Source organism: Bos indicus x Bos taurus, chromosome 27 (assembly GCF_003369695.1).
Source record: "Bos indicus x Bos taurus breed Angus x Brahman F1 hybrid chromosome 27, Bos_hybrid_MaternalHap_v2.0, whole genome shotgun sequence".
In the NCBI taxonomy this organism is placed as follows: domain Eukaryota; kingdom Metazoa; phylum Chordata; class Mammalia; order Artiodactyla; family Bovidae; genus Bos; species Bos indicus x Bos taurus.
The window spans coordinates 36,611,921-36,624,660 of record NC_040102.1 but is presented as its reverse complement, the minus strand read 5'-3'; the positions used below and the strand labels follow the sequence as shown (position 1 = coordinate 36,624,660).

General features: G+C 57.2%; 1 protein-coding gene across 2 annotated transcripts in view; it reads right to left on the bottom strand.

Moving 5' to 3' along the window:
* The window catches only part of IKBKB (inhibitor of nuclear factor kappa B kinase subunit beta), a 52,548-nt gene that overhangs the window by 23,254 nt on the left and 16,554 nt on the right, over positions 1 to 12,740 (bottom strand). For both annotated transcript variants that reach the window (XM_027529809.1, XM_027529811.1), the window contains exons 4-5: positions 12,183 to 12,300; positions 9,128 to 9,197 (exon numbers count right to left, since the gene is read on the bottom strand). In XM_027529809.1, coding sequence (XP_027385610.1) covers positions 9,128 to 9,197; positions 12,183 to 12,300 — 188 coding nt within the window. The remainder of the gene's footprint in view (positions 1 to 9,127; positions 9,198 to 12,182; positions 12,301 to 12,740) is intronic.

Sequence of the window (12,740 nt, the reverse complement as noted above, 5' to 3'; positions counted from 1 at the left end):
GGCTCACTGGCCGTCCACAAAGCACGCGTGAAGGGAACAACATGCTTTTTCACTTCTTCAAGCAGAAGGAATTTCAGATGAGATGTGAAAGGCACTCCCTACATCGCTGGAAGGAGTAATAACTGCTGTGCAATTGGGGGAAAGAAACATGGCAAAAGCTATTCCATTTTAAGACGTACGTATCGTCTGACCCTTTGCTTCTGCCTCTGGCAATCCAGCTTACGAAGCCAACAGCAGCATCACCTACAAACCCGGGTGCGGACTGCGCGGTGTCAAGTGAGATCACTAGAGACGAATGAAAAGTCACCCATCACGGAAGGGCTAAAGGAATCACGGGAAATCCACAGTATAACTGGCAATTATTAAAAATTATCTACGCTTATATTACCTGACTCAGAGGGATGTCCATGTTGTAATGGTGTGAACCTCTTTTTTTTTTATTAGAGGCAAAAAAAGGTCAAAAGCAAAAGCGATAACCACACTAAGAAAAGTTTACTAAAGGGTCTGGGCCAGGGCATAGCAGGGAAGGGGTGCACCCCAAGGGGGAGGAGACACCCTTCGCAGAGCCCAAGGGGCCAGACATGCTGTGTGAAGACCTCGTGCTGAGTGTTTTCTGAAAACACAGGGAAACCCCTGACACACAGGGAAACCCCTGACAGTTAAACACCCACCTTCCACCTTCTCAGGGGCATTCCAGCCACACATTAGGTGAAATCGCACTCTCACTGAGTCTGCCCTTAAATCCAGCCTTTGACCGTAGAGTTTCAACATTTCACACTTGTTCCCTCTTCTTGGCTTTCACAACTGGGCACAGCAGATTGGCTTAGGCCCAACAAACGTCCAGATGAAGCAACATGCCCACTGCTCTCAGAAGGTACACCCCATATGCCACCCACCTTGTCTGCTGGGGGACTTCCCTGGCCATCATGGCCACGGTTCAGATGCCTGTCCACTGCAGGGGGTGCGGGTCCATCCCTGGTCGGGGAACTGAGATCGCACATACCATGGGGCGTGGCAAAAAAAAAAAGCCTGGTGATTCTCACCAGCAGTTTCATTTTGGTTTTGTTGACTTTTACTAGGGTCAAAGCGCAGTGTGAAAACAGGCTCTGATAACCGTCTGGGCACGACCCTGCACACGGGGACACGGCCTCCCCTCACGTGAACTCACGCCAGCGGGGAGCACCTGCGGGGAGGATGGGGTGTGTCTGCTCAGCCCCCGAGTCCCCAGGGCCCGTGCAGCTGTGTGACATGAGCGTCAGGGGTTCTAACACAAAGGCGGGGCTCCGTTTGTCCAAGGCCAGGGTACGTGAACGTTGAGACTCACTGTAGTTTGAACAAGTAGGAACGCCCAGGCTAAGGCAAGGCCTGTGACGTAGACGTGAATGTCCCACTGAGAGTGACGTGGGGGAGGACGAGCGGGGAGGTGCCCTGAGAAGCCCCTGGGATGCAGAGCGCTCACATTAGATGGAGGGCACAGCTCAGTGCCACGACGCTCGAGAGCCGTGCCCGGGTCTTTAGGAAGACGGAGGCCAAGCCGGTGACCCAGCCGGTGACCCTGTTAACAGCGGGCTCTGCTTATGCTGAAGCCACTGCTCGTAACACATCTGAGCTCTCATTTCAGGAAGTCCCTCGTTTTCAATACTTTTTGTCAACCTAGTCAAACCTGGAATTAGACAGTCCTATATATAGTGTGTGTGTGATATACACACACTGCATACGTATACACGCTATTACTGTACACACACGCACACTATATACGCATATTGACAATCCTGTGTATGTTGTAACACACGGTTTCTTACACTGAGTGAAATGGTCAAAACGCTGACGGGCAAGGGCTCGGTGGCAGCGCCCCTTCCAGGATCAGTCCCTGAGAGGCTCAGTTCGGTCTGACTATGCCTTATTTAACAGAACGGGACCACGGCGGGGGCGGGGGGGAGGCCCGTGTCATGAATCAGAATTTTCTCAAGGCGAGAGAACTTAATTTGACTTAAATTAGATGGAACATGAGAATTTGAGATGGAAAAAAGAAATACCTGTGTGTCTGAAACTTTCTTAAAAGTCAAAGCCCCTAACAACAGGGATACTGCAAGCGCATAAAACTGGAGAAGTGGCCCACAAGCATGAAAGCCTGCAGGCTGCACACTCCCACGGTCCCGTGACAGGAAAGAGGTGCCGAGTGGCGCTCTGTGTGGACTTTACCCCATGCAGCGGCGCCTCCTCAGACAGACGCTGCCCCGGGGGGTCTGCATCAAGCACCGCGGCCTCCTGGGGCCTTGGCAGGAGCGGCACCCAGGTCTTGGACTCCAGCTTCCCGCCGGCTTGTGAGGGAGACACGGACATACAACTGCAGACTGTGCCGCTCCGGAGTTCTCACTGATGAGCCAGGATCCCAAACCACGCTCCAGAGATGAGGGAACAGACAGGACCAGCTAGACTCCCATGCAGAGAAGCGGCTGTGTGAGGACTGTCCACGAAGCCTACTGACCACACCCTGAGCTGAAAGGGACCACTGAGCTCTCCTGAGGGTACACTTGCTCGGGATACACGCCACGGGGAGGAAATGCAAAGATTGATGGACCAGGGACGCTCCAGGTGGTCCAGCGGTTAAAGAATCCGCTTGCCAGTACAGGGGACACAGGGTCGATCCCTGGTCCAGGAAGATTCCACGTGCTGTGGAGCAACCGAGCCCGTGAGCCACAGCTACTAGAGGCCACACTCTGCAACAAGAGAAGCCCCCGCAGTGACAAGCCCACGCACCCCACTGCAGAGGAGCGCGACTCGCTGCAACTGGAGAAAAGCCCGCACACAGCAACAGACCCTGCGCAGCCAAAAACAAACAAATAAATAAATTAAACAGTTCATAAGACTTAAAGATCACAGACCAGCAAGCTGACACACAGGTTAGAAGAGACAGAAGAGACAGTCACCAGTCGGTGGTTTAAGTCACCATGACGGAGAAGGGCAAGAGGACATCTGTTCACTCAGTAAAAGTTGGCTGTGAGCCTACTAAGTGCCAGTCGCTCTGATGTCACTGGGCTTTCCAAGCAAGACGGGCTGGTAGGCCAAGTGCGGAGGTGTGGAGAAAGATCCAGTCCCTCTAATGGGTTCCTGGCTAAAGGAGAGCCTGTGACTCACGAGCGAGGTGGCAGGGCGGTGTTGCCAGTGCTGAGAGGGAAGCGCAGAGTCACCCTCTCTTCATCCTGCCGTCCTGAACAAGTGTCTTCTGTGTGGCTGCAGCTGTCGAAAATGTGCCGCTGGATCGAACCATTTCCGTCACTTACTGCGCAAATAATCTGGTCTACACGGCATGGCTCATATCCTAAAGGAATCCTAAGGAAATCAGTCCTGAATATTCATTGGAAGGACTGATGCTGAAGCTGAAACTCCAATACTTTGGCCACCTGACACGAAGAACTGACTCCTTGGAAAAGACCCTGACGCTGGGAAACATTGAAGGCGGGAGGAGAAGGGGACAACAGAGGATGAGATGGTCGGATGGCATCACCGACTCGATGGACATGAGTTTAAGTAAGCTTGGGGAGTTGGTGATGGACAGGGAGGCCTGGCGTGCTGCAGCCCGTGGGGTCACAGAGAGTCAGACATGACTGAGAGACTGAATGGAACGGAACTGAACTGAATCTGGTCTACAGGCCTCAAACCCAGGGTCAGTCCTTACTGTCGAGGACAGGCAGAGGTCATGCAACAAGAGTACTGGGTGGAGGAGGCCACGAGGGCAGCAGAATCCGAGAGGGAGGCCCGCTATGCTCGCTGGGCCAGGGCGGTCCCCACGGAGGGGCAGGCCAGGGGAGGGGCCGGCACAGCATTCTGAAAGCTGTGCATGGGCAGAGGCTCACGAGGGGATTGAAGGGCGGGTTTTGAAATGGGCTGCAGCGAATCAGGAGAGACGGGAGGCTACGAGCTTTGGCCTCGACCTAGCGGGGGACGGGGACGGACGTGTCCTCTCAGAAGCACAAGGGAGTGATCAGTCAGTGGGAATGGGCGCCCAGGACAGTGAGGTGCTAGAACGACTCTGAATGAGTGGAGGCAGTGGGCACAGGAAGGGAAAGCAGGGTGTACACACGAAGGAAAAGACTGGAGACTTCAAACAGGGGGTGGGGGCGCGGGGTGGGAAGAGGGGCAGATCCTAAGAAGAGACGAGATTCAAAGTCGGCACCCATGTCCGGGTGACTGGCAGAAGACGGGGCCAGGGATGAGACAGAGGACGTCAGGAAGGGATCAGGTTTAAGGAAGACGTCGAGGACTTCACCTTGGAAGTGACTTAGGGAGAAGCACCAAGGAGACGTGGATTCGGAGCTGAGGATGGAGGTCAGGGTTGAAAACAGACTTGGGAGAAGATGCAGTTGGATTGAGATGTCGTGAGAAAGACCCGGCACACGGATACTGGAAGCAGCGGGCGGTCACCAGGTGCAGAGAGGGACACACAGGTGGGGGAAAGAACAGACAGACAGACAGACAGCATCGAGACGAAGCTCCAAGAAGAGGATGCAGGAAGGGAGAGGCCAGGGGACCCCGGGGAGCCGTCAGGCTGGGGCAGCACAGCGAACGTCAGAGACATTCTGGGCGGCCTTTCTGAAAACCAAAACCCAAACAGTGACGATGCAATACTCAGAGTTAGAAGGGACCCTGGGGCTCACCCAGTCCACGTGCTCATTTCAAGCTGAGGACACGCAGGCCCAGAAAGTCACCTTGGTTTTCTAGAGAGGAAAGGCCCCTGAACGAGGAGGCAGAGCTGGGGGAGTGGGGAAGGCCAGGTCTGAGAGCAGCTCTTTCATTCTGATTATGTTTGTTAAACCTGGTTACTTACGATTTTCCAGGTACTCTATATAGAAATAATCTGAATTTCTGAGATGCGGTAGTCACCTTTCATGACAATCAGCAGTGCAGTCAGAACGTAGGTATTCAACAGAACAAGCAAGAAAAGCCACAATGAAAGGAAACAGAGCAGAAAGCCAGGGCTCTGAGTCCCGAAAGCCCTGCGCTCCCTCTGGAACCCTCCCTGTCCCGTGAGGTGGACAGACTGGACACCTGCTTGGAGACGCTTCGACGGGGACAGACAGTGACTCAGAGAGCAAAGCACAGACGGGACAGCGAGCAGGGGCCCTGGAGGCTCAAGGACAGGGCAGTGGGTCACCACCACTCCCCGGCCGCCTGGAGAACCAAGATCGGTGCAGAGCCAAGGTCCAGGAGGGCCCCAGGGATCGCTTACTGTCCCATCCGGCTGGCCTGGGCGTGGGCAGTCCACACCCGAGGCAGCAGAGACCCCGGCCTCCAGAGCAAGCAGGAGTTTGCTGTCAGCCGGCAGAAGGAAACATATGGCAATGTTTTCCAGAGGATAATGAGTCCACTGAGTTACAACTTCCTTGAGCTATTTTAAGGTCGCTTTATGTGGAAGACAGATCACTTCCAGCTGCCTCAGCACCTGTCTCCAGACCTCTCAGCAGCATAAGCGCAATGTTCTAACAGGCCTGCCTGTCCTGGCGCAGGAAATGGGCTCACCCACAGGCTTCCTGGGCGTCTGCTCACTTGCTCATGTGCACTCTGCAAGATCTTCTCGGGCAACATGAAGCTCCCTGGGAAATGCCTGTGTCTATCATCCTGATGCTGCTCTGTGTGGGCATCTCTGGGAGACAAGTGGCACCGGAGAGGTTAAAGCTAAGTAGGGGTCACCGGCCAGTCAGAGCTATGGTGTTTCCAGTAGTCATGTACGGATGTGAGAGCTGGACTGTACAGGAGGCTGAGCACCAAAGAATTGATGCTTTTGAACTGTGGTGTTGGAGAAGACTCTTGAGAGTCCCTTGGACTGCAAGGAGATCCAACCAGTCCATTCTAAAGATCAATCCTGAGTGTTCACTGGAAGGACTGATGTTGAAGCTGAAATTCCAATCCTTTGGCCACCTGATACAAAGAACTGACTCATTTGAAAAGACCCTGATGCTGGGAAAGACTGAAGGTCAAATGAGAAGGGGCTGGCAGAGGATGAGGTGGTTAGATAGTATTACCCACTCAGTGGACATGAATCTGAGCAAAATCTGGGAGATACTGAAGGACAGAAGAGACTGGCGTACTGCAGTCCATGGGGTCACAAAGAGTTGAACACGACTGAGAGACTGAACAAGAAGAACAAGGAGTCCTCCAGAGAGGGCCACGTACCCACCCCGGGGCAGGGGTGGGCTCTGGCCATATCTGCGGTCAGCCTGGCAGGGGCCAGCAGGGCAGCTCCACAGAGGGACGTGGGTCGGCCCTTGGGACTAACTGGAACAAAACAGGCTCAGGAAACGTTCCAGAATACAAAAGAGTTATGTGGGAGGAACTCCCAGAAACCCTTTGAACTTGGGCTCCGTGACGACATTGTGCAAGAGAAATAAACTTTATGAATCTCATACACAAATCAGAAAAGGGACTGAAAGGACAATCTGAGCTTATCAGCAACCCCCCAGCCAGGTGGCCGGACGGCATCCAGGAGGCGGCAAGGGCGGTGGTCTGAGCAAGGTCGGCCACTTCCGGGGAGGGACATCCCGGAAGACGGCCACCCGCCTGGCTCACCGGACCTCAGCCCTGGGTCACAGCCCAACTGAGGACAGCGGAGGTTTTCCAAAAGGGGAGGCTGGGGGGCCGGGGGAAGGACAGGAGGGACCAGCACATGGCAACTGCCCTACCTCCCGACGGTTCTCACAAGGCATGCTATGTGTCCGTCTCTCAGCAAATAAAGCTGCTACCCTTAAGAAGTAACAGGGGACTCCCTGATGGCCTAGTGCTTAAGAGTCTGCCGGCCAATCCAGGGGACCTGGGTTTGATCCCACGAGCCTCAGGGCAATGAAGCCTGTGAGCCACAGTTACTGAGCCTGAGTGCCGCAGCCGCTGAAGCCTGTCCACACGAGAGCCTGTGCTCCGCAACAAGTGAAGATGCTGCAGTGGAAAGCCCACGGACCCAACGGGGAACAGTCCTGACTCGCCAGAGCTAGAGGAAGCCCGAGTGCGGCAATGGAGACCCGGCACAGCTCAACACAGATCCATTAAAGGAAATAAGCAATGTGCCGAAGGCCACGCTGCTAACAGGCGGCAAGAGCTGCTATCTGACCCCCGATGGCTCATTTAATCTTATGTGAACAGCTGTTCTTTTAAATAAAAAGTAGGTCCTTCTAATTTCCTTTGGGATTTATTTCATTCACTGACAAGTATGTATAAAGCAGCTGCTACGCAAGGTACTACTGTTCCAGATGTGGGAGACACAGCGTTGACAAAGTCTTGGCCTTTGTGAGTTTAATTCTAGCAGACCAGCACTTCAGAGAAAGCCTCATTATTTCCAACTTGGGGCCACAGAGAGGAAGACAGGGAACCAGCGACCTAACGACCTTTGATACTCATCCACAGACAGGAGAATGGAGCCACTTAAGCTTCCCCAGGGCTTACCTGTCCTCACTATTCTGACTTACGTGTAACTTACACACACACACACTTCGAATACATAAGAGAAAGCTACCACAGGAGGCAGTGGTACCTGGACACATGTAGCCACACCAAAAACGAGACCCGCAGAGGCTCCGTAAATATCGTAAGGGTCACTGGAGGATGCTAAATGTACATGAGGGAGTAGACAGTTTTGTGTGCCTGAGACAATCACTCAGAGACTATCGTAACAACAATTTCCTGAATGCACAAACAACCTACTAAGTGAAAACACATTTGAAGAAATAACATACAGAAAAGACTTGAAGCTCTAACCAGAAACAAAAGCTGTCCACGAAGAGCAAAAGATCATGCTCCAACCTTCTAACCTGCCTTCGACTCAAGAGAATGAACTGATGTGGCCACCGGCGCAGAAGACAGGTGAACATCCATGCACAGCACGGACGGGCCAGCGTGGGCAGGGGTCCGGGGAGCAGGTGGGATACTGGCTGAAGGACTGGACTCTCTAGGGAATCAGAGAGGGCGCCTCCCTCTCTGAAGCAGCCTGGCTGGTGATGGACGCACACTCAGGTCACGTGAAACGGCTGCAGCGTCCTGACGCTGCACATCTGAAACTCACACGTGTCCAACGTCAACTACGCCTCAACAGAGCTGGAAAAGAAACCCCTGACTGGTGCCACGTCATCCTGTCCTCACTGTGAACCCCATCCACAGGACAGACCGAATTTTCCACGTCCCACTGCTCGGATCCTAACCGTAAGCACGTCATCCCTCCATTCCCCCTCACTTCCTTCTCGCCCAGAGTGAAGAGGTGGCAGGGGCAAGGCCAAAGCCTGGGCACTGCAAGCCCCCTACCCCCCAGGCCAAGCATCAGCAACGCGGCTTTACAGACGGGGCGAGGTGGCAATAACTGGTGAACCTGGGTGACGAGCCTGTGGGCTTCACTGCACTGCCCTTCCAACTTTCCTATATGCTTGGTATTTTCCTAAACAGAAAGTCTGAACATACCAAAAGAAAAAACACACAGCTTCCGAGAGGGCGCGGTGGGCGAGGGGTGAAAACAGTGTCATTCCCCAAACTGGGGGCAAACGTTGAGTGACGAACCCTGGGTACCTCTCAACTCTCGATCTCGGACTGTCACCTTGCACCATCAACCTTGCAGATTTGCCCCCAAAAGAGCAGGTGCCAGGGCCGGGGAGGTGGTATCTGAGCCCTGCACGCCGAGGTCGGGCTCCTGCTGCTCAGGCCAGCCAGGCCTTCTCAGAGGGCCGTCAACACCCTCAGAGGACGCCAAGGGTTAAACGGGGTTTAAAGGAGCACCGTTTTTTCCTATGGCTTCGGCCAGCAAGAAAACTACCAACGAGGAAGTGGAAAAATTCACTGCCAAGGGATGAGATGCATTCAAAGGACAACCAACTCCATCACTGGCTGTTACGGGAAAGCTGGGAGTGGAGCTCTTTAATGGGAAAGGAAACTCGCTCTTCTGTGCACACGACTTAGTCCGGAAGGAAGGGAAATCTATCTGAGTTCAGCGCCCGCCTGACTAGGCCCTGTCGACCGACCCATCACCAGCCCCCGCCACCGTCTGTCCCTGCCAACCCACCTCCGCAGAGACCGGCGGACCTGTCACCTCCCCTCCGCCCCCGCAAGGCCCCTCCCTGGCGGGCACGGCCAGACATCCGGGGCTGGGGTTTACCAATGTCGCTCAGCAAGGTGAGGATGGCTCCTTCCCGCAGGCCGCAGCAGTTCTCAAACTGGTTCAGGTACTGTTGAGAAGGGGGGAGAGGCGTCAGGAGAGCGGTCACCAGCCACCAATGCACTGTCCACCAGGGTCCTCCGCCAGCCGAGGCCGTCTGAGTGCTCCCCGGGTCCTGGGCGGGCAGGCCGCTGGGCGGCAGGACTGGCCGGGGTGGGGCCCGGGCAGGGATGGAGGAAAGAGACCTGCGAGCTCCTGGAGGTGCTCACGTGTGCGACCCTGAAGCCGTTCTCGGAGCCTCACCTGAGCCACGGTCCTGGGGAAATGGGCGCAGCCGGAGCTCAGCCACTGCTGATCCACTGCTCCCAAGAGCCCTGGGGACCCACTGAATCCCTCCTTCCGACCCCTTCCCCTTGCCCTGGGTGGGGATGACAGCAGGGGCCACGTGGCAAGCACTCACCACGGGCCGGCACCACGACGGAGCCAGGAGAGCAACAGGAAGCACGCGACGCTGGGTCCAGGGACGGCTGAGCGTGGACACAGTGCCACCTGGCTGTCCTGCCCCCCAAGCCCCAAAGCTGCCCCAAATCTGTGCACCTTCTTCCCTAGGGAAGAGTGAGGGGGTGTGGATGGAGGTACAAAGCTAGCTTGCACCCAGAGCCCACACGGCCCTTGAGCTCTTTGCGGATGGAGACCTACGTGGATGTGCTCCCTGGAGCCTTCCTGCCCCATCTCACTGCATCCCACCCTGCCCTCCTCTGAGGCCAGCATCGGCGGCCTTCCCAGCTCACGGGTGAGATGCCGGACCGAAGGGGTCCAGGAGTCTGTCCACCCCTAAGGCCGCCGCAGGAAGGAGCTGCCCCAGGACGCGAGTCCACCTGAGGCTCAGGCCCTCCTGGCCCTGGTGGCCTATCGAGGGTCTCAGTCTGCTGCGAGAAGCCAGCCTCGACTTCAGAAAGCAATTTCCCGACAAGAGGGGCACCGATGCGAAGTAACCCCCACCCCCACGTGTGTCCATGAGTTGTTCCTATATCGGGCACACACGCCTCACTCCTCTGATCAGCTCTGGCTTTTAGATTCACTCACGCATTGGCCACTGAGAAGGCAATGGCACTCCACTCCAGTACTCTTGCCTGGAAAATCCCATGGACAGAGGAGCCTGGTAGGCTGCAGTCCATGGGGTTGCTAAGAGTCAGAAACGACTGAGCGACTTCACTTTCACTTTTCACTTTCATGCATTGGAGAAGGAAATGGCAACCCACTCCAGTGTCTTGCCTGGAGAATCCCAGGGACTGGGGAGCCTGGTGGGCTGCCGTCTATGGGGTCGCAGAGTCGGACACGACTGAAATGACTTAGCAGCAGCAGCACGCATTGGCCAAGCATGTCTCCCCGCCCAGGAGTGTGAATTTTGAACATTCAGGAGCAGGGAAAGACAGGCCACTCCACTTGGAACTGAGATGACGGACCCTGGGCGCCGGGGCAGCAGTGCCCCCCCTCCCTGATCTCCCCTGGTGACCACGTGGATGCAGGCCCTGTGGGGCGCCACCCTACCTCTGCCGCACCACCCGGCACCCCTGGCCGGGTCAATCACGCCCCAGTCTGTATCACTCTCTTCCCCAGCGGCCTGGCTCCCCGCTGCCCATGAGATGACGTTGGAGGTCCTCCGCTGACGTAAGCTGGTTGCCTCCCACCTACCGCCCACGCTGCCCGCCAAGGAGTATCCTCTTGGCTACAGGAACATGGCTTTATCTCCCTAAATAGCTGCAGTTAGTAATCCAGTGGCTGTCAAAGGTTAGGAAAATAAAAGAGGAAAATGGAAGTTCTGTGGAGTCCCTGTTTCGCCTCTGTTATCAGTCCCTGCTCGTGGGCCGTGCCAGCAACTGTGCTCATATCCTGCCCTGACAACCCCAGACGGGCCACCCCTCGGGCAGGAGACGGCCACTCGGGCACATGGGCCTCATGGAAAGTCCCTCTGGAGAGGGACAGTGGCAGGGGCCAGGAGAGCAGCGGGAAAGCAGGCGGCGCTGGCTCTGGGAATGGCCGAGGGGGCACGAGGCACCTGCTGGCTGTCCTGCCTGCCACCCTGCACCTTCTTCTGGGGGGAGGAGTCGGGGGATATGGACGGAGAGGCAAGCTCTCTGCAATATAAAGCCACCTTCTGCCCAGAGCCTGCACGGTCTTCGTGCTCTGTCTTCACACTTCTGTCCTCACAGACGAAGCGGGGCCCACGGCTGGAACCCGCAGGTGAGCCCCAGGCTCTGCCGCTGCAGCTGTGGCGGCCCAGCCCCCCACCCAGCCCCTCTGGGCCAGGAGGTGCCCCCCTTCACTCGGGATCCCATCTGTTTCCCCTGCATCGCAGGGCTGCTCACCAGGCTATGAGTAAGAGCAGGTCATGGTACCATTTCCGAGATGGGACACACAGGGCCCCAGGACCCACCCCGCAGCCCGTGTTCTGATACAGAGACGTGAGGACATGGCGGGAAGGCAGGCAGGGAGCACAGCCCAGAAGCTGTGTCAGTGGCGGCTCTGGGTCCCCGGCCCGGCTGGCCGGAGCCGAGTCAGTCCCTTCCTGCCCCGCTCTGTGACCCTGGGCAGCCATGGCTGGGAGAAGCTGTGCTCACAGGGACGGTGGCCACGGGGCACCAAAGGGCCGACACAGCCGTGCTGGGGGAGGAAGGTCTGTCTGGGGCTGGTCCAGCCCTGCCCTGGACATGACCGGGTGGTGTTCCCTCATCACTCGAGGGACAGCCAGAGAGTGCACAGCAAGCCCCCCCCCGACCTCCGTGTCCCCCCCGAGTGCCCCCTGCCCCAGGCCCTGCAGCCTCACCTTGCCCCTCTAGGGTGCCCCCGCTCAGGGCCACCCGCAGCCTCCCCTTGCCCCCGCGCAGGCACCCCCCGCCCCGGCCCTGGGCCCCACCCCAGGCCCCACAGCCTCACCTTGCCCGCACGCAGGCACCCCCACCCCGGGCCCCGACTCAGGGCCACCCGCAGCCTCCCCTTGCCCCCGCGCAGGCACCCCCCGCCCCGGGCCCCGCCCCAGGCCCTGCAGCCTCACCTTGCGCAGGTCCCCGCCCTGGCAGTACTCCATGGCCAGCAGGGGCAGGTCGTTGGGAGCCAGGCTCTGCATGCCTTCAGGGACGTCCCGGGCGGCCACCACATTGGGGTGGTTCAGCCTAGAGGGGAAGCGGAACGGGTGAGGGGGCAGACACCAGGCTCACCCCTGCTCCCCAGAGCCTCGAGGTGCCGGGGCCTGGAGGGTGCAGGGGCGAGGGCAGGGCAGCGCTCGGTCTGCGCCATGAGCCCTGGTCATGCGAGGGCCCGGGGAGCTTGGTTCTCCTCAGAGGCCCACGGCACGCCCCCCGCGCTTCCCAACTGTTCTAAAGCAGAGAAAGCGGAGGGACTGCGGACAGCACGCCACTGCGTGGGGACGGGGTGTGTGTGTGGGGGGTGTGTCTGTGTGTGGAGTGTTGGTGTGTTCATGGTGTGTGTGTGGATGGCATGTGTGTGTGGTGTGTGTATGTGGTGTGTGGGGGGTGTTGTCTATATGTGGAGTGTGGGTGGTTTGTGGCGTGTGTGTATGTCTGTATGGCATGTGTGTGTGGTGTGTCTGTGT